Consider the following 22,895-nt stretch of genomic DNA (forward strand, 5'->3'; position numbering starts at 1 on the left):
TGTATAGCGTGCACAACGCGCACACACTTTGCTCATGTAATCTACACAGATGCAAAAGTTATTTTTGCAAATCATAAATTGTTACAATAAAAAAAGATTAACACATGAGATGACGGAAATCATTGTGGTGTGCCACGAAGATGTGAAAAAATAGGCATAAATCTAGCTTACAAATTATTCAGGCTAATTGTAGTAATTAAGGATCAGACCTGTTTACCCAATAGTGGCAAGACATACATGTATATAAGGACATCTGACAAATTGGTTTGTCCGTCAAGAAGCAGGAAAAAAAAATCGACTCCATAATGGAACTTGCGCACCTGCTTTTAAAGGGAATGTTGGATGACGCTCTGATTGGTTTATTTCACGTTACGCCCAAACCACACCTATGAATAATGAAGCTACTTCAGACCAACCCATTTTAGATTTGCACCGGGCGCAAGAGCCATTTATCCCGCCGGGAAAATAGCAACAGCGCCGAGACCCGCCCACAAAGTTACTTGCGCTTCGCTTTGACACTTGCGTTTCAGATCGTTAAAATAGGGCCCATTATGTGTTAGTAACAAGAATAAGCAAAAAAAAATATATTTAGAACCAGGAGTGAATGTAAAAAAAAAAAAAATTAAATTAAAACTTTAAAACTTAGAGAATTTTAAACTGTGATTATCAAGCTGTACTAAATAAAACCTTATATCATGGTAATTTTTGTATTTTTTTGTTATGAAAAATAGTTTTTAGTGAACTGTAAATGATTTATTTAATCAGTTGGAAATTTGCGAGGGCCATGTCTATAAAATGAGTGTTATAAAAAAACAGTAATAGCAAACTACTGGATAAATTATAAAAATGCATGCAAAGTCATGAAGAAGTGATTTTTTTTCTATTTCATTTTATAATTTTTTAATTCATTCCTTTGTTAATCCAGGTAAACTAGGCAAATATTTTACAGTCATCTCAACCGCTCAGTATACATGAATTCATTCATCCTATTATAAAGGAAACGCATTAAAAAAATAAAATTGCGAACAATTAGCATCATGGTCTGACATTTAATACCGCATCCATAAAGCGCTAAAGTGCATCCAAGCCTCCTGCTGGTCATTGTCTGCACTCAAGCAATCATAGTTCTGTCCCTCCAGCGCTGGCTCTCAGGCCTGCAGGCACCAGCTCAGGAATAGACCCACTAATTACAGCACTTTTGTCAGAACACATTGTATAATTGTGTCTGTGGGGGCACGGATTAGACGCAGACATCCAGGCAGGAATTCCGCCGAGGATTTGTGCATGCTCTACCACTTCACCAACATAAATGTGTGCCATTTTTTTCAGATGCTTATCATCTTTTTCCTTCACCTCTCTCTCCTCAGCATTCGATCGCTACTTCCGGAGCCGCTCGCTGTCCAATAACAGAAGGAACGTGTGGTTCGCTGAGTTCTGGGAGGAGAACTTTGGATGCAAGCTGGGGATGCATGGAAAGCGGCCAGGAAGCCTTAAAAAGTGCACCGGTAAGATGTGTTTGCATTGGAATCATTATTCTATCTGTTATTCCTTGCTGTGTTTACCGATTCAACTCTGGTTTTAAAGGAATAGTTTTGATGAAAATTTGATGAAAATGTACACAGGCCAAGATGAGTTTGTTTCTTCATCAGATTTGGAGAAATGTACATTCCATCACTTGCTCTCCAATGGATCCTCTGCAGTGAATGGGTGCCATTAGAATGAGAGTCCAAACAGCTGATAAAAATATCACAATTACCACAAGTAATCCACACCACTCCAGTCCATCAGTTAATGTCTTGAGAAGCAAAAAACTGTGTATTTGTAAACAAATCCATCATTAAGACCTTTCTAACTTTAAACCATTGCTTCTGGCTAAAATATGAGTCCTCTATCCATAATTTGGCTTTCTGCAGTGACAAATTTGAATCAGGAGAGAAATATGCACAGGTCAAAGTCAACTTTATTGTCATTTTTAGCACATTGCATAGCAATGGTTAAAAGCAAAACATAGCTCCTCCAGAGAGCAACGGTGACACATATACACAAATATACACAAAAAAAAACCTAAAAAAAAAAACCAAACCTTAAAATACGTACTTAATACAAAAAAAGGTAGTTAAAGGTCAATAAACAGGACATTGATACATATACAGTATGGAGTATAACAGCATTTGGAAATTTGTAGTGACAGGTAAATAAGTGTGTTCTTATTAACATTATACTGTATATGAAATATAGAGTATATGTACATGAAGTGTAGCAGCATTGATATTAGTTAGAGTAGTAGAAAAATAAATATGCTCTTATATACATAATTATATATATAAACATTAGTGCCTATGAATAACAAAGTATTGCACATCTGTTGTTGTATAAGTAATTACAAGTCTATGAGTTAGGCAGAGATGTTGATGTAACCTTATTTGTAAGGTGCTCTCAGATTCTTAGGGAGGGTGTTGCGTGTGTTTGGGGTGTGTGTGTGTGTATGGGGAGGAGTGTTCCTGGGGTGAGATATAGGTGCACATCAGACTAGCTGTTGAGAAGTGATTGTTTTTGGGAAGAAACTGTTTTTGACTCTGGAAGTTCTAGTCTGAATGCTTCTCAGTCTCCTTTCTAGGTGGGAGAGACATGAACAAGGTGTGGGAAGGGTGAGAAGGATCCTACATGATGGAGGCTGCCCTCTTCACACACCTGGTGCTGTAGATATCTTCGATGGCAGTAAGACAGTTCCTGGTGATGTGCTGTGCTGTCTTCACTATCCGTTGTAGGGCTTTCCTGTCAGATGCTGAGCAATTTCCATACCAAACTGTGATACAGCTGGTTAGTACACTCTCAATGACACATCTGTAGAAAGTCGTGAGGATAGAGGGTGTCATGCCTGCTTTCTTCAGCCTTCTCAGAAAATATAGGCGCTGTTGGGCCTTTACTAAGGAGGAGCATGTGATGTCGTTGGAGATGTGCAGTCCCAGGAATTTGAAGTGTTGTGTTGTTTCAACCTCAGTGCCATTGATGTATAAAGGCTGGTGTTGGGCTTTGGTGCGTCTGAAGTCCAAAATCATCTCTTTTGTCTTGACATAGTCACACCAGGCTATGAGATGGTTCACTTCATCCCTGTATGCTGTCTCATCATCATTGCTGATGAGCCCCACAACTGTGGTAGAATCGCTTTGGTGTTTAGCAATGCAGTCATGAGTCAGCAAGGTGTATAACAGTGGACTCAGTACGCAGCCTTGTGGTGCACCAGTGCTCGTGGTAATGGGCTGGGACATCTGTGTATTTATTCTGACAACCTGTGGTCTTTTGCTAAGGACGTCAAGGATCCATTTGCACACTGATGTGCTTAATCCAAGTAAAGAAAGTTTTTCGATTACTGTTTTGGGATGATTGTATTAAATGCTGAACTAAAGACAATGAACAGCATTCTTACATACAAGTTCTTGTTTTCTAGATGTGAAAGGATCTGGTGAATTGTGAATGCAATGGCATCGTCTGTGCAGCTGTTGTGTCTGTATGCACTTTGTTGTGGGTCCAGAGTGGGTGGGATAAGTGTTTTGAGGTGAGTCATGACCAATCTTTTAAAGCACTTCATGATCACTGGGGTGGGTGCAACAGGCCGATAGTCATTTAGGCATGTTACTGTGGGGGTTTTTGGCACTGGGGTGATGGAGGTGGATTTGAAGCACATTGGGACGACCGCCTGCTTAGGGGAGATGTTACACATGTCTGTAAGAACATCAGTCAGTTGGTGGGTACATTCATTAAAGACAAGGCTGTGAATTCCATCTGGTCATGCAGCTTTGTGAGGGTTCACCCTGAGGAGGGTCTTACTGACATCACTTGAGAAAACAGGCAGTACATTATTCCCGTGGTCTTTTACACACTGAATGCCTTTCCACATACTCAATCAGAATCATTGCTGTTAAAATGTTTTTTTTTTTATTATTATTCTAGAGGCATAGGATTTCTTGGCTTCTTTGATGTCACAGGTGAGGTTAATCTAGCTGCACTGAGTGCCACCTTATCGCCTGCTCTAAAGGCTTCGCCTGCTCTAAAGTAGTGCATGGACTTTCGCATTCAGCCAGGGCTGCTGGTTGGGTCCTAATAGGCACCACATCATCCACACATTTACTGACGAATCCAGAGACGGAAGATGCATACTCTAGATTAATGTAACTATTGTGTGTAGAAGCCTCTTTAAAAACATCCCAGTAGGTACAATCGAAGCAGTCTTGAAGAGCTGAGCTTTCTTCTTCTGTCCATACTCTGGTGTTTTTGGTGGATGGTTTCTCATGTTTCTGCAGTGGTTTTTAAGTGGGGATTAGCAGCAGAGAGATATGGTCTGAATGGCCAAGATTGGGGTAAGGCATGGCTTTGTGGCACCAACCTGTGTTCAAATACACGCACAGTCCTCCTCCTTTACTCTTCCCAGACGCTGAGGTTCTGTCGGCGCATAAGCAATTGAGCCCATCTAGCTGAATCGCACAGTAAGGGATATTGTCGTTAAAATTAGGACACAGCATTCCCTCATTTCCTGTTGGTTGTTCTTTCTGAGTCTTTGTAAGTCCATTTTATTGTTGAAGGATCTTACATGGGATCAGAACAGCGATGGTACGGCTGGCTTGTTAGGGTTAGCCTTTAGCCTGGCCTCAAATCCCCCACGTTTACCGCATTTCTGTTTCCGTGCGCACCGTTTCTGCTGTCTCAAGCACCGTTTATGAGGGAAAACAGTTCTAAACAAATAGGTTTATGGATTTTGATGAAGAATGTGATGAAGAATGTGAGAGAGGATGGACTTTTTCACTGGATGAAGCTTTATTATGGATTATGGACTTGTAACAATAGTTAGTTTCTTACAAACATGCAGCTTTTCAAGTCACATAATGTTAAGTTTTTGTCGGCTGTTTGGACTCTCATTGTGATGGCACCCATTCACTGCAGAGGATCCATTGGTGAGGAAATGATTTAAAATTTCTCTAAATCTTTTCTGATGAAGAAGCAAACTCATCTACATCTTGGCCTGAGGGTGAGTACTATATCTGTAAATGTTTATATTTGTGTGAACTATTCTTTTAAAAAGAAAATGCAACAAAAGTTTCGAAGCGAGGCCTGAATGCAGTGCTTTCGGGGGACAGGAAGTGTCAGGTGCCCCAGCTTGAGCAGTCAATGCAAACCGTAAAGCCTTCAGACTGACGTCTGGGTGACATTTGGACCATTTCCAGTGTCTGACTTCGTCACACCTTTCTTTCCTCTCTCCTGTCTTATGAGAGGCCACATGTGACAGTCTAAGGGCGGTTTACACAGAACACATTCCTGCGTTAAAAACAGACAGAGTGCCACACAATTTAACAGAAGGCATGTTTATGGTGCATTAACTCTGCTAGTTTCTCTGACATATTTACAACATCCGTTAGACTCAAAATATTTGACCTGCTTCCAGATTAATCTGATAGACAGAGAAATTAACAAATAGTTTACTTATAGTTATAAAATAAAAACATTTACCAACATTTGGATTGCAAAACTTATAAATTGTAATTTATAATAATGTTGAAAGTTTTAATTTAGAACAACAACGAGAATAAACATAGAGTTGAAAGTGTTAATAGTTTGAGCATTCTTAATAACAATAATCTTTAATAATAACAAAGTATTAATTACATTTTATTCAAGGTTTACATCCTAAACCTTTTTTTCATGGCTGAATACTGCATAGACAACGATATGTAAATGATATGGTGATAATATGTTAATAAACTGATGTCTGTGCAGCTTAGTTGTAATTGGAGTTGCAATGCGAATGTTACACTGTACATCAAACATTTATTATTTCAAATGAGCAAGAAAATGCCACAATACAGCCTACTTTAGAATACAAAAAGAAATAACATACTCACAGCAGAGCCTCTATTAAATCTACAGTAAAGAGGAGAATGAAATTTGCCGCTGAGTAGTAAGAAAGCCATTGTGAGTGTCACAGGATTTTAATGTGTCTGTGAATGTGCAATTAGAAAAGTGCACCAGAGGAACGAATGCAACCTTCAGCTTTTATATTGGGAAACTTCCGCCACTTCTGAAAGAATGTGCTTGACATAATGAACATAATTATACATTACACACACCGCCACCACTCACATTTTGTGACATCCCAGTTCTTCGCAGTATGAGCTGTTTGTCACACTCGAAACACAACAACAGGAAAGCGGAAAACTTCATCACACTCTTTCTTCAAACACTCAAACACATACAATCACACCCAGCAATCCTCATGAAAGCAGCACACTTTTAACAATTTAGCTGCAGCGCATAAATATGGAAGCTTGTTTCCTCCACAGGATAAAAAATAAAGGTAATTGTGACTTTTTATGTCACACTTTCCCTTCTGTTTTTATGAGTTTATATCTTGCAATTGCAAATTTACTTCTCACAATTCTGCTTTTTTTCTTACAATTGTGAGTTTACATTCAGTTATTCTGCCTAAACTTACATTCAAACTCACATCAGACAAATTTCAGGACAAACAGGACACATTTTCTGAAACATAAAGTGTATATAAAGTAACTCTAACTCTTAGAGATTATATTATCCTGTAATATAAGAACCTTTACTCTTTGGTATGTTTTCATTTGTTTAAAAGTGAATATTTATTAATTGTTTACTCTGTTTGTGGCACCATGTTCATGAAGGATCTTTGCTGCTTGTTTTGCATTGTGTTTTAATGAATGAAGAATCAGGGTCAGAGTGGCTGTCACAATAGATTTTAATGTCAGCCAGTTTTTCGAATTGCAGTGACATGCTTTAATGCCAAATTAAATTTGAATTAAAGCTATACATAAATAATTGTTTTAATATAATGCATTAATCACTGCATGTGTTGGTTTGCATATATGCATCTGTATACAATGTGTATATGAGAGATTTGTGTGTCTCAGATCTGACTTAATTTGTGCATCTTAGTTTTTACAGGCCATTTCTGTATGAAACTAATGACTGCACAATGAATAATGGCAGCTTTACCTGTCTAATTGATATTGTTTTGCTCTCTCATCCACTTCCAATTGCATGTGGAAATGTTATCGACAGGCTGCCAAAGCTGATGCAAACCTCTCTGTGTGCAACACTCTCTCATTTAGTGCAAACCACGAGGCCAGTGTCACACAACAAAGAAATGAAGCACAGGACTCATTATGCTGGTCATGTGTGGAGAATCAGGGGACTCTGAGCCCAGGGCTGTGTTTTCACAACTATGTTTAAGCTTAATGGAAAAGGGAGAGGTGGGTAATGAAAACGAACTGAAATAGAGCACTTTCAGTGTTTGCAGATTATATGAAAATTATTTTAAATGGAAATATTTTACAATTTTACTGCTTTTACTATTTATTTGCAGCATTGGTGACCGTAAGAGACTATTGAAAACATTAAAAGATCTTATTTAACAGTACAGTGAACATAGTATTAGTAAAAATAACCAATACTTGTGTGTGCTATGAGATTTTAATTAAAAGTATGCCTTCTGGTCATTTCTTTAAGTGCCAGTTCAGTTGATTGGATATAATAACTATGCAACTCTTCCAGTCTATGAATATATTTCCCAGGCGTCCTCTCGTCTCCATCTACTCTACAGAGTGTCCCTCTTTACAAGTAATCAGGCCTGTTTAATTACACCGCGGCTGTGATCCGTGTCACTACGACACACAGCCTTGTGATTGATTCCACGTCGGCAGATTGTTTTCCATGTTGATGATGCAAAGGTCATGATTCCGCCCACTTCTCATTAATACAATCGTCAGAGAGCGTGATCAAAGCTCAAACGCTCTCGGCGCTCGCGTTTGTGTGCTTCTGCACCTGTGGTGGAAGTTATTTTGTAACTTACAGTCCTTGTTTACTCACTCATTGACCTAAAAAGACACCATTCGCAACTTCATTACAGACGAGACTGATGTTTCAGCTCTGCTTCACTGTCTTCAGTCATTAGACATATTGATGCTGGCAATCGATGGCTTCATTTAGGAAACAGCCGTATGGAAGGCCTGCCGTGGGTTGTATTTAATGTCTCTGCTGTGTAGGATCACCAAAGATCTGATAGTCTACCAGCAGCACGCCGTCACTGTCTACAAGAATGAGTCTATAAATATTTAAAACGACGCTTCTACCTGGCTGAAGCGTGTTTGCATGTGAAAGAGCCTTTTTGTCCTGACAGGACTGTACCGGAGGTTTGTCTTTTTTTGAGATGGGTATAAAGAATCAAAACCACTTCACAAAGATGCCCCTAAATTTGCCGGATATGCATTAGTGTTGACATGGGCGGTGATAAAATTGTTGTGCTGTTTTCTCAAGAGCCGATCGGTCCCTTCAGCTGCATGATTGTGGGGATTTAAACATCATACAGAGTGCTTTTATTAAGTTGTTATGTATGTCTTCTGCAGCATTTAAAAGCACCAAGGGCTTGAACAGTGTTGGGAAGGTTACTTTGGAAATGTAATAGGTTACAGATTACAAGTTACCCTGTTTAAAATGTAATAGTAGTGTAACTTTTTCAATTACTTTATTAAAGTAATGTAACTAATTACTTTTGAGTACTTTTTGATTACTTTTCTAAATTTGTGAAAATTAAAGAATAATAAATAAAAGCATATACATCAACTTAAATACAGTTATCTAATAAGCATGTGACGTATTCTGTGTAATAAACTCCTGAAACATTGGTGTTTTTTTTAAACTGCTGTCTCTGTATATGATGATAGTTTTCTCAAAATAAGTAAAATGCACATGAAGTGACACAGAGCAGTTCTAGAAATTATGTTTATGTGCTCGTGTACTCCTATACTGAGGCGGCAGAGGTTGAAAACACTGTGAGCTTCAGTATGCCTTTGTGTAGTAAATGAAACCATGTCTTTGCCATTAATTTACAGGAGGGGCGGACTGGTAAAAAAATTCAGACTGGAAAATTCAAACTCATACAAACAAATTCATGGACAAAACTATTTTTTGTATGGACCTGACATAAAAAAAAGGTTTAAATCTTTAATTTGGGGACATGCAAAATAATTAAAAGTTCTCTCCTGAACTGCACCTTCACTTCCATTTTTCTCTTCAGTCTCTTTATTTTGCCCTGTTATCCATCTCTCTCGTGACTTTAATACTCAAGATTGAACAAAACTATACTTTACAATACAATACTACAATATCTTTATAGAAAAATCCTAATACTGTACACGAGTCATGTTTTTCCCTTACAAAAAATTACCATGCTTTTATCAGCCTATATAAAAGTAAAATAACCTTTTTTTTTTTTTTTTTTTGCAAATGGATTTGTATTTATTTTTAAATAAATACATTTGTAAAATAATTTTACATTTTTGGTTATCACAGTTAAATAATAGTAACCATTTTCTCTGGATTTATAGTTAAATATAAGGGTTGTGTTGTTGTCTGTCGTAGCTCCCCCTAAACCTATAAAAAAAAACATCGGAATTTTTTTCAGCTAAATTACTACTGTAACATTACAACAGATAATAATGATGTCCTTTATACAGTATTTTGAGTGATGACTGATGAGCCTGAACAGTAGTTCTGCTTCTCTGCTCCAGCTGTGCGCTTCCACAGTCCACTCTATTCTCTCTCTCTCTCTCTCTCTCTCCCTCGCATTGATTACTCTGAGTCTGATCCAAACCGTTTGGTGGAGGCGCGGAGAGCGCGCGAGTCATGACTAACAATTCATGATTTATTAGAGATTTAATTATCAAACGGCGGATTCGCAAATGATCGCTTTAGTACATTCGGCAGGCAATTATACAATAATGATATTAAAATAGCGGGCAAAATCGGCTGCCAGGCCACCGGGAATTGTCCCGGTTCTCCCGGTGTCCAGTCCGCGCCTGATTTCCACAGACACGCAGAATGTGCAAGTCATATATTGCATTTTTGGGGCTTTATATTCACAGACACTAGTCGATGTCATGTTTTGATTCAAGTGTACTGACCTACTTTTGATTTAGTCATCCAAAATGTGGCATATTCCGTCCGCGTTAGGCATTTCGTTTTGATGACTGGATTCTACGAACCAGACTGTATTTCCGAATCCCGGAAATTATTAGGGCGGTATGTCTCAGAATAGTCAGTGCAATTTGGGAAAGAAATCAGTTAAATCTGTATGTGGATGTGTGTAAATATTAAAAAAGTAATCCCCTTTGTAATCGTAAAAAATTTCATAAGTAACTGTAATTTAATTACTCATTTTTTCTTAGTAACTGTAACTAATTACAGTTACAATAATTTTGTAATTAAATTACGTAACGCCGTTACATGTAACTAGTTACTCCCCAACACTGGGCTTGAACAAGATCACATCAATGCATAGAGTTTTGTGGATGGCTTTGTTTGTGCGTTGCTTTGTTTCTTCCTGTTAATCATCTGTCAAGTCTTGTTGATTTGGTTCAGTGTTATTTTAATATCAATGCGATACTCTTGGAGTTTTTATTCATATTTTGAATCAGTTTATTTGTATATAGTAATTTTGTTGTGTTTTTGTAATTTACTAGGTTTATAGATTACTTTTTATTTTGGTGCATCAAGTTATTTATCAAGTTATTCAAGTTATTGTAGTAGTTAAAATATTAAATAAATAACTCACTAATCTCAAACTTTTAAACATTTTATTTTTAACATATTAAAACAATTTTATTTTATTCCTCTGACTTATTGTAAAACACTTTGGTCAACGTGTTGTTTTTAAAAGTGCATATTTGCTAAACAAAAATATTTTCTAAAAAGTATAATAAAAGTATATAAGTATTCATTGGAATAAAAGTATTACTTTTTCTTAAAAAGAAAATCTTACTGACCTTATGTCTTATTGTAAACAGTCTTTTAATTTTTTATACATTAAGGAATAGTGTGAGCAATTTGAGACACATGCATGTTATGGGTCAAATTTAAGGATAAATATTAAACCTTGTGGGTCTGTTTGAAACTATGTTGGTAATTTGAGACCCTTCACAGACCCCCAAATGCTGCTTCTGAACTCTTTCTGTCTCATCTTAGTCATAAAGCTCTGGTTCTCACACTGACAGCGATTTGCATTGACAAAGCAACTGGAAGTCATTCATTTTCAATGAGAGCTGGTCATTTGAGGCGACATGAGCTGCAGCAACTGCTATTGATGTGACAAGTTAATTCTATGCAAAAATGATGCAGTGATTAGTTGAGTTGAAATGCTATCTTTAACTTTACAACATAAGGATGAGGTGCTGTTGCAGTGCTGTGCAAAAGCACTTTATTGTTGTTTCATCTGAAAACTGGCTTTTATTACAACATTCTCTGGCTTTGTGAAATGCCATTTTAAAGAGGACATCAGATGTAAAATTTATGTGGTGCTTGCATATAAATGTGTCCTAGCAGTGTCGGGACACAACCGCCCTACAATGATAATCCATTCACCCCTTTTTTTTAATCCCCCAAAAACCTAAACAGTCTCAAGTACCAAGCCATTTAGATTTCCTGAGCAGTATGATGTCATACTGCTGAGGCCCTGCCCACGACCACTGATAGAGTGTCCCGTTTAGCATATTTCTGACACTGTGTGCCATTTTCTTCATGCTCATGAGTTTAATGAGGCTCCTACCCATTTGTGCTTTGCTCATATATATATATATATATATATATAACTTTTTTTTTTTTCTCGTATCACCTCGTGCACTGAAAGTAATGAATCCGCACTTTCCTTCTATGTGAGATTGTGATGTGTAATTTATTACCCTGACTGAGTCCTAAATAAAACCCAGCATCTTCAGTTGGGACTCGCACCTCGCACCTTGGCTCTGCTGAAACAGGAAGTCTAAATAAGTGCATGAACCTGACTTCCTGTGCAGACACCACACCTGGCTGCTCCGACTGATGAGACGAATCCGACTGTTGTTAGATTGGTGTCAAGAGCTCAGCTGGTCTCGCCTTCCCAGCAAACCGTATCCCAGCAAGCCCTGGAGAGCACAAGGTGGCAGAACCTCAGCCGCAACTCTTAATGCGATTTCACGCTCCGTCTTATTGCCAACAATGAGACTAGTCCCTAGTGTCACGCGTGCTTTGACTCTTTCTTCCACGAGCTAAGAGCTTACACCAAGACTAACCTGCTGAAAATTATACAGGGGAGAACGGTTGGAAATAAAATAACTGATGTCAGGATGTGTTTAGCCATTCCTCAAATAAATCAGAGCTGCTTAAAAACACGTATTGGAGCTCTGACAGCAAACAGGGTTGCTGCGTGAGCCGTAATGACTCGGGGAAAGAGGGCATCGGGTCTTGGACAGCATGAGTGTCAGTCTCATTCTGAAGTTCAGGAATCCCATCAGCTTGGAGAAATTGCAGTGATGGTTTCAGAAATGTGCTCCCCAATGGCAAACTTGATCGGCGGTCTGGAACCTGGAAAGACACACTGGCTTTTGGTTTTGCAGCGGCTGCATGCAGACACATCATTCTGTCAGACGGTGCCTTTTAGGTTTGATTTTGAAGTACTTTATCAGACAACATGTTAATAAAAATTGCATTCTTGCTATTTCAAGCTAAATTAATGGCTTTAAATATTTCTTTGGATATTATTATGTCTTGAGCAAGATGATGCTTATGATGTTGTGAAACAGTACCTATTATAATGCATGTGTAAATTAATTTGAAATGGTATGATTTGGAAAGGCACACACCTCTCAGTAAAAGGTCTAACAGCTGAAAATGTGCATCAGAGCAAAAACCAAGCCATGAGGTCCAAAAAATTTCAAGCCACGCATCTGGGGAAGAATTCAGAAAACATTCTGCTTCATTGTAGGTTCGCAGAAGTATGTAGCCTCCATTAACCATAATGAAAGAAGTTCGGAAACACCAGGGCCCGTATTTATAAAGAATCTTAATGCAAAAAGTAGCTCCTAGTGACAAAATTCTAAGAAAATTCTTAGAAATGTGGGCGTTTACTCTTAAAATTAATGAAAAAATCCTAGTAAAGAAAAAAGTAATTCAGAAAGCATCTTAACCCTTAAAAGAGGTCTTAAGGTCAAACTTGTTAGGAGCACAGACGAGGACTTTTAAGAGGCTTAAGAGTTTCTTTAGCAGAGGAGAAAATGGCAGAAAGACGAAGAGGCAGAAGAAATGTGTTGCAGACAATGGATGACAGTGAGTTAATAAGACGATATAGATTAGATCATGCAGGGATCATTTTTGTGACCGATCTTATTAGAGACGTGCTAACATCTCCGACACAGCGAAGAAATGCCATAGCGCCAGAAATTAAAGTAATCACTACATTACGATATTTGGTTACTGGGAAAATGCAACAATGCAATAGTGATCACAAACAATTACAGCACTTTCAGAACATCTTATTGTGTAGCAGTTCATTTCATTTCCACTGGACATTCCCACCTTCCAGGCTAAAAAAACTGCATTTATGAATATAACAGGCTTATAGGTGTGCACAAGCAGGGGGAATGAACCGTTAATAGTTTGTGCTATACGCTCCCATGTCTGCTTCTTGTCCCTTGCTGTGACACCCGGCCCGAATTTTCCTTTTAGAATGGCCTTGTGTTCATCCACTAACTGGGCTAACAGTAAACACTGTTCCTCTGTCCAGTTTGGCTTTCTCGCCCTTCTTGGTTTTGATTCTATGTTTGATACATTAAAACCAACATTCAAACCGCCACTTAAATAGGACAGCAATCACTGTAATTGGAAAGAGTGGAACAATTTTTATCATTCTAAGCCAATCAAATACCTTATAGGAAATTAAAAGCATGGTAAATAAAAAAATTATTTATATACACACATATAATGTGTGTGTGTGTGTGTGTGTGTGTGAGAGAGAGAACGGTCAAATAGGAAAAATTACGCATGTAAATTCAAAGTGAGAATTAGAATAGACCCTATACTTAAAATCACTCTTTTTTTCTTTCTTGGACAACCAACCAATCACAGTCTTCAAAAGATTGTGTCATACATACATACATAGCAATGGTGTCAACCCCGCCTCCTCACTAAGATGAAAGTTTTTGTCTTTTCCTTACTCAGAGTTGCTCTCAGATCGGTCCCGAATCGCTCTTAAGCTAAGACTCCTACGTAAAAGTTTTTAAGCTAAATTAAGAGTTTTCTGAGAGGATTCTTAGAATCTTTATGAATACGGGCCCAGGACTCTTCCTAGAGCCGGCCTCCTGGCCAAACTGAGCAATCAATGGAGAACAGCTTTGGTTAGGTTGGTGACCAAGGAATAGATGCTCTGGTTGAGCTCTATGATTATACATGCAGATGGGAGAAACTTACAGAAGGACAAACATCACTGCAATATTCCACCAATCTGTATGGGATTAGAACCCCGCCAAATGTATTGCAGTCACAGATCGAAAAATAATAAGCATAAATAAAATATTTAAAAACACGTGTAAAATAATAACGCACAAAACCGAAAAACAAATGCAATTCTTTTAAATAACAAACAGCGCAGTCATGGATTACACAAACATGAATTCAAAATTTTCAAAATCACAAACAAAATCAGGTTTCCTGCTCATATGTTATTTTTTGGTGTGCTTGTGGTCTTTTCCCCTTTGCTCTTGTTTCCACGTTCTGCACTTGCGTTTCTAAAAGTTGCAGTTTGAGTTTCATGTAAATCAGGGCAGGCTTCAGCGTCACCATTGGCCCGCAAGTTCTAGATTGACTGCTGCGCCTCTAGCCAATCAGTTCAAGGGGGAGTTGACGTAACTCCAATGCGACTCGTGGCTGCTGTGCTAGGTGTGTGAAGATGGATAACCAGCGTCAGCAGACAAATCACGGATGATCTCAGGTAATTAGCCATAAATATTTTGTTAGTGGGTGACAGAAACATTCCCTTTGTTTATTATGATATTTTCTGCAAGCACTATGTAGTCCGAGTAGGCCGATATCTAGCCTGTTAACACGTGTCTTGTTAGTTTGGTTTATTTACCAATACTTTATATTTTAGGCAGTTGGGCTGCACGATAAATCACACGGGATATTTAATTTATCTTGTCAGTAAAGCCGGTTGTGTAATCGGCGGTAAATCTCCATCACCTGCGCGCTTTCACAAGGAGCAGCATTAGCGTTCGACTTGAAGCAGCTGCATGCATGGGTGCCGTATAGGGGGGAAAAGTTAGGACAATTCCAAGGGCCCCTGGCTGACAGGGGGCCCAACAAATAGGTAAAAACTAATTAAAAATTTGTATTATATTAAACACTATATAAACCATCATCGAGTATATTTCAAATAATAATAAAATGAATGATGTCTTTGATTTTACTTATTTGGCAATAAAAGTTAAATATCACCATTGACCAAAAAATAAAACATCCATATTGACCGATCACCCCCCTGTATCTGCATGAAATGGTTTGGTCCTGCCTAAGCGCACTCATCAGAGACGGTGTTTAGTCAGTTGCAGACAGTCAATCAATGCATGGCGCCAGTGTTGCCAGACGTACGATAGTTATCGTATTTGTACGATAATTTTTACCTCTGTACGATGTACGATCAATAATGAAAAAAATCCCGTAATGTACGATAATTTCAAAATTTTATGAAAATTCCGATATAATTCAGGATTCCGATGACAGCGGCTCAGATGTGGAGTTAAATGGTAAATGGACTGCATTTATATAGCGCTTTCAACAGACCCCATGGTCATCCAAAGCGCTTTACAAATTGCCTCACATTCACCCATCCACTCACTCATTCACACACTGACGGCAATGTCAGCCATGCAAGGCGCCATCCAGCTCGTCGGGAGCAGCTGGGGTTAGATGTCTTGCTCAAGGACACTCGACACTTGGTCAGGTGGAGCCGGGGATTGAACTACCAACCTTCTGGTTTGTAGACAACCTACATGAACCCCTGAGCCACTGCCGCCCCAAAGTTAACTGCACCACGCAGCAACAGCTAAATTCCTTCCTTAAATTCGTTTTAATATGTTTTAATATGCTCCACGACACAGACAGTCACTGAAAATAATGGGATAGCATTTTGTCTCACTGCTTCCGTCCAACAATCAAATATCGTACAATACGCCTTGTGGTCATTTGCAGGTCGTGTCAAAATGTTGTTGGTTTAGAATAGATAAATAACTCGTTTGACTCGTGTACGATAATTTTCTTCCAAATACAATAATTTTGAACTTCTGGTACGATACTTGGACATTTCCAATCTGGCAACACTGCAAGGCGCGCTAATAATAAAACGCGAAATAGCAATCTGAAACAATGGCCTCAGCACCCGAAGGGGCAGGGATGAGGTGACCAGATGATCTGTTTTTCCCGGGAGTCACAATTATTGGTCGATTAATTTAAAATTAATGATGGCGGGATAGGCGGAATCACGCAGATAGAAGTTCTCTCTCTCGCGCGCGCGCGCGCGCTCCATTTCCTCAGTTCTTATATACAGCACATGATCAGTTCTCAGCGCTCATAAACACATAACAGTCCAGATGTTTATTGTGTAGACTATCTTACGTAAATACAGTCGGTTATGGATTAAATTATATTAAATTTATATATATATATAATTATATATATATAATTTTTTTTTACATATAAGTTGATCCTTTTTCACTTCTGTTAAATGGAAAGTTCACCCAAAAATGAAAATTGTCCTAATTCATTCAAGATTTTCCAAATGTATTCCTTGATTCAAATTTCTCATAAGCTTAATTGATTTGGTCTAAAGAGAGAAGAATTAATAATTATTTTAATTTGAAAACTATATATAAATTAGCTACCACTTTGTTAATGACTTAGCATCATTCCAGGGACTCCAGGGAGGCATAAGTGCCTTTCACTACAACTTGATGAACCACTAAAACGATTTTGGAAACATTATTTTAAGGTAAAAAATGTTACATAGTGTTGCTTTGAGGACATTTTTATGGTGGCTTTTAATCTTGCATCAAATAGTGAACTGCATACTGTATGCAGATTTGCATTTACAAATCACCAGCAGTAAATATTGTGCTAGTACTAGTACTGAACTACAAGCAGCAAGACAGTTGCAAGCTTTTGATTAGAGTTATGTAAAGCTTTTGATGGGACAGTTAGGTCCTAGAGATGTGGTGACAACAGCTGCGCAGAGGGGGCCCAATTAGATTTTTTTGTCATGGGGCCCAAAATTCCTGGCAGCGCCCCTGGCTGCACGGAATGATCACTGTAGGATATCAAAGTACCGCGCGAGCAATAAGAGAGCACACGGATCCAATGCATTCGGATCGCTCGCGTGGTACTTTGAGGTCATACAGTGTACAGGGTTGCCAACTCTCACCCATCTGGCGTGACAGCATCAATCTCACGCTGAAGTCCAAGCGTGAGTGTCACGCCAGATGCTTGAGAGTTGGCAACCCTGCAGTGATCATTCTGTGCAACTTCAAGTCGAACGCTAATGCTGCTCCTTGTGAAAGCGTGCAGGTGATGGAGATTTACCGCTGATTACTCAACCAGCTTTACTGACAAGATGCGCATTAAATATCACACAAAGGGAATGTTTCTGCCACCCACTAACAAAATATTTAAGACCAATTACCTGAGATTGTCTGGGATTTGCCTGCTGACGCTGGTTATCCATCTTCACACTAGAGGCTTATAAACTGTAGGCTTATATTTTAATTTTTAACTCAATTGTACTGTCTTTATGCTCTCCTCCTGTTTGCTTTGGTGTGGCTGGTAAAGGACAGATCGGTAACGGCTGGTCTATGTGGTAATACAGTAGCCTACATCGGGCAGTACATCCAAAAGCCCACCTATCATTCATAGACCTCAAATATAGCTTTTCAACGAAAATATATATGTAGTAATAACTTTATATGGCCGCTCAATCTAATGTTGACCTACAGAAATGCAGTGTTGGGGAGTAACTAGTTACATGTAACTTAATTACGTAATTTAATTACAAAATAAATGTAACTGTAATCAGTTACAGTTACTAAGAAAAAATTAGTAATTAAATTACAGTTACTTATGAAAATTTTAAAGATTACAGTGGGGATTACATTTGAATATTTACACACATCCACATACAGATTTAATTGATTTTTTTCCCAAATTGAACCGACTATTCTGAGACGCGTGGCCCTTAAATTTCCGCGATGCAGAAACATAGTCTGGTTAGTAGAATCCAGTCATAAAAACGGGATTGCTATTGCCTAACGCGGACGGAATATGCCACATTTTGGACAAATATATCAAAAGTACACTTGAATCAAAGCATATGCAAAGTTTTAATATTTTACTATAAATCCAGAGACAAAGTTTAAGGTTGTTAAACCATGCCACAAATTTACATAATTTAAAAATAAATACAAATGGTAATCCATTTGCAATAATAATAAAAAAAAATGGTTACTGTACTTTTACGTAATAAAAGCAGTAAATTTTTGTGAGGGAAAACATGACTCATGTTCAGTATTAGGATTTTATATTGTAGTGATGCACTCATTTTGACATGTAGGCATTAAAGTCATGAGGTAGATGGATAATAAAAATAAAGAGACTGAAAAGAAAATTGAAGAGAAGGTGAAGTTTGTTACAAATAGGTGTAGTGCTTAACGAAAGACCAAGTGCTAGAGGAGGATCGGGATGAAATGATGAGTTTACTGAAGACAAAGGAGAATACAGACAATATACTACACTTTCACATTCACATAGAAGTCACAGCATTAACATAGACACATTTACATACATTCACGGACGAGGGAGAACTCAACAGACTGGGTATTTAAACACACAGGTAATGAGGGAACTGGAGACAGGTGGGGAATAATCAATTACCAAAAACAAGAAAAGGAAGATGACCAAATAAGGAAACAAAAGTTCATAAATGTAACAGTTCGCCCCCTCCCGGAACGGTGCGTCCTCGCACCACAAGAGGAATACCAGCGGAGGGAGGGTGGGGGTTCTGGAGGCGGGTGAGGAGCAGGTGAAGAGGGAGCATGGAGGTAGGGACCAGGGCGGAGTGGATGGAGGGAGGAGCCCAGAGCAGGAGGAGCCAGATGGTCCTCCAGAGACCAGCCAGGACGGAGATCCATGGTGGAGTCGACGGCGGGAGGATCCATGGTGAAGAATTGGCCGACGACACCAGGGGGCCGACAGGCCGAGACTGCACCGGTGGGTGAGGAGCCCAAGATGGAGCAGCACAGCCACAGAGCCAGGGTGACGTCGAGGGTCCGGAGGGCCTAGGTGGAGCAGAAGACTCAGGCGACCAAGGCGGAGGCAGGGTCCTGGAAGACCGCTGTGGACTGAACCAGAGGGAAGGAGGAGCTTGACAGAGCCGTAGGAATGGAGTGACGAGGTGAAGCCAGAGGAATGGAGTTCCGAGGCGGCGGATGGTCGACAACTGACCAAGGTGGAGCCGGAGGGACGAGGGAGCCCGGTGGAGCAGGTGGGATGCCAGGCCATGGTGGACACGAGGGAGCTAAGAGCCAAGGCGGAGCCGCTGGGTCGAAGGACCGAGGAGGAGTCCAGGGCTCGGAGGCTGGAGGCGGAGACAGGGCCTTAACACGCCAAGGCAGAGCTGGAGACTGGCAGTCCAGCGGCGAACCATCGCGCCCAGATTGCGCGGACTGAGGGTGAGCTGCGGGACTGACTGGCACCAGCAGAGATGACGTCAAGGAACTGGCTGGTCTAGGAGGAGAGAAGGGAGGAAGGATGGGTGGAAACACAGGAGGATCAGGGCTGGACGGAACCAGCGGAAGTGGAGCAGAAGGACTGGCAGGTCTAGGAGGAGGTGGGAGAGGGAGGCTGGGAGGGAACACAAGAGACACAGGAAATTCAGAGCTGGGTGGAACCACCGGAGAAACAGGAAATTCAGAGCTGGGCGGAACCAGCGGAGACACAGGAAGTTCAGAGCTGGGCGGAACCAGCGGAGACACAGGAAGTTCAGAGCTGGGCAGAACCAGCGGAGACACAGGAAGTTCAGAGCTGGGCGGAACCAGCGGAGGAACAGATAATTCAGGGCTGGGCAGAACCAGCCGAAATGGAGCAGAGGAACTGACTGGAGGAGGTGGGAGTGGGAGACTGAGAGGGTATACAGGGGGAACAGGGCCAGTCCATAAGGTCCATTAGTTGCTCCATATTCTTTCCCGAGACCGAAAACAGCTCACCCTCAGTCGCGGAAGTGTGGGAAGGGCGTTCCTCCATGCCCTCGATCTCCACTAGGACTCCCACGATGCACGGTGTTGCCGGCTCACACACCTGGTCAGTCGCGTTCTCGAGGTCCTGCATGGGCTCGGGCTCTGCGGCTGCAGTGCGCTCTGGCTCCGTGCGCCTTGATGGTGGCTGGCTGGTCTCTGGGTCGGGAGTGGGGCTGGAGATATCCTCTTCGGCGGTGCTGATGGTAAATGAAGATCCATTTTTCTCCAGCACCCACTCCACAAAAGCGGCGAAATCCTCTCGGGGACCGTTCGCTGGTAGGCGTGCCTTACTCCGCTCGCTCAGGCCGGTGTAGAAGAAGTTGGAGAGCGAGCGGTCGGGGAAGTGGGTAAGGCACGCCAGATCGAGAAAGTCCCTGGTATGGTCCTCCAGCGAACGGTCCAGTTGCTCAAGGCATAGGAGATGCTGCTGGGATGGCCACTCCGGGAGAGGGAGGAAAACAAAAATAAAAAACCAAAAAGAAAGAAAAACACCGCTAAATAAACTATACTGTTCGGGTCCGTGATTCTGTTACAAATAGGTGTAGTGCTAAACGAAAGACCAAGTGCTAGAGGAGGATCGGGATGAAATGATGAGTTTACTGAAGACAAAGGAGAATACACACAATATACTACACTTTCACATTCACATAGAAGTCACAGCATTAACATAGACACATTTACATACCTTCACGGACGAGGGAGAACTGAACAGACTGGGTATTTAAACACACAGGTAATGAGGGAACTGGAGACAGGTGGGGAATAATCAATTACCAAAAACAAGAAAAGGAAGATGACCAAATAAGGAAACAAAAGTTCATAAACGTAACAAAGTTCAGGAGAGAACTTTTAATTATTTTGCATGTCCCCAAACTAAAGATTTAAATCTTTTTTTATATCAGGTCCATACAAAAAATAGTGTTGTCCATGAATTTGTTTGTATGAGTTTGAGATTTCCCGGTCTGAAATTTTATCCCAGACCGCCCCATGTGGAAATTAATGAAGCAGACATGCAGACATGTGTTCAAATTTGATCATCTTAATTCAAGTGATGAAGGATTGTAAAAGTCTGACAGTATTGAGCACTACTGTAAGGTTAAACCTGAATGGTGTAAATGTTTGAAGATGATTAACAGTTGCAAATAAACATTTATTAGAGATTTTGAGAAGTAATCAAAAAGTAATCAAAAGTAATTAGTTACATTACTTTAATAAAGTAATTGAAAAAGTTACACTACTATTACATTTTAAATAGGGTAACTTGTAATCTGTAACCTATTACATTTCCAAAGTAACCTTCCCAACACTGCAGAAATGTGCACTATTGAAGTGTGTGTGGACACTGAACAGCAGGACAGATGGAGGCACCAGGTGCTCTCACTTGCTCTTAAAATGTGAACTTGAGCGAGAAACTGTATGAAAAATAAATCTATAGAGAGTGCCGCTCTCAGAGTGCAATGTCTATGCTCAAATGAAAAAAATAAAATAGAAAACGTGTATGAAATGCACAATGTGCATTGTTTAAGATTGCTTTCAGTTCAATAAAATAACACAAAAAAATTATTTAACTAAAGTGGGCATGCTGTGATCTGTGCTGTATTTTTTCACTGTAACTGACAGATTCCGGCTGAAAAAAAAAAAAAATACAACATGGGAGAGGGAGAGATCGTGAGTCATTCCGGGAAATGGGACGGGATTTTCCCCCAGATTTTTTCATGGGATTGGAACGGGATCTTTTTTTGCGGGAGGGGGACGGGAGAGATTTGAAAATCCACTCCCGTGTCACCATCACCCTCTACTTCACACACACACACACACACCTGCCACAGCAGCCACGAGTCGCATTGGAGTGACGTCAACTCCCCCTTGAACTGATTGGCTAGAGGCGCAGCTGTCAATCTAGAACTTGCGGGCCAATGGTGAAGCTGAAGCCTGCCCTGATTTACATGAAACTCAAACTGCAACTTTTAGAAACGTAAGCGCAGAACGTGGAAACAAAAGCAAAAGGGGAAAAACCACAAGCACACAAAAAAATAACATATTAGCAGGAAACCTGATTTTGTTTGAGATTTGGAAAATGTTGAATTCATGTATCAGTTTTGTGCAATAGAATTTTAAATGCGTTTACATTTTTGATTTACGCTTATTATTTTTCGATCCATGACTGCGCTTTTTGTTATTTAAAAAAAAAACTGCATTTGTTTTTCGGTTTTGTGCGTTATTTTACACGTGTTTTTAAATATTTGATCTTTGCTTGTAATTTTTCGCTCTGTGACTGCAATACATTTGGTGGGATTATAATCCCATAAACCTGGTCTTGATGGCAGTATGGTCAAACTCAATCCTCTCCTCAGTGAATAGACATGAAAACACATGTGGAATTTGTAACAAAGCACCTAAAAAACCCTCAGATTGATGATCTGATGAACCGCAATTCAATGCATCATGTTTGGAGGAAACCTGCAGAGTAGCATCCCGAAAGTAAAGTGTGCTGGTAGCAGCCTCACGCTGTGGGGCTGTTTTTCAGCGGCAGGAACTGAGGGACTCGTCAGAGTAGGAGAAAACCTGGATGCACCAAAATATTGAGATAGCCTTAATAAAAATCCAGTCCAGAGCATTCAGAAGTTTAGAAGTAATTCAGTCAGATGTGCATATGATGAAGCCGAAGTGTCCCCATTAGAATAAGATAATATATAGAATGGTGATTATTGTCTCAATGTTGGCACACAGAGACGT

General features: G+C 39.9%; 1 protein-coding gene across 2 annotated transcripts in view; it reads left to right on the plus strand.

Annotated features, from left to right (window-relative positions):
* Positions 1–22,895, plus strand: part of LOC132098668 (metabotropic glutamate receptor 8-like) — a 181,965-nt gene that overhangs the window by 122,957 nt on the left and 36,113 nt on the right. For both annotated transcript variants that reach the window (XM_059504771.1, XM_059504772.1), the window contains exon 6: positions 1,368–1,505. In XM_059504771.1, coding sequence (XP_059360754.1) covers positions 1,368–1,505 — 138 coding nt within the window. The remainder of the gene's footprint in view (positions 1–1,367; positions 1,506–22,895) is intronic.

Source organism: Carassius carassius, chromosome 22, assembly GCF_963082965.1.
Source record: "Carassius carassius chromosome 22, fCarCar2.1, whole genome shotgun sequence".
Lineage (NCBI taxonomy): Eukaryota > Metazoa > Chordata > Actinopteri > Cypriniformes > Cyprinidae > Carassius > Carassius carassius.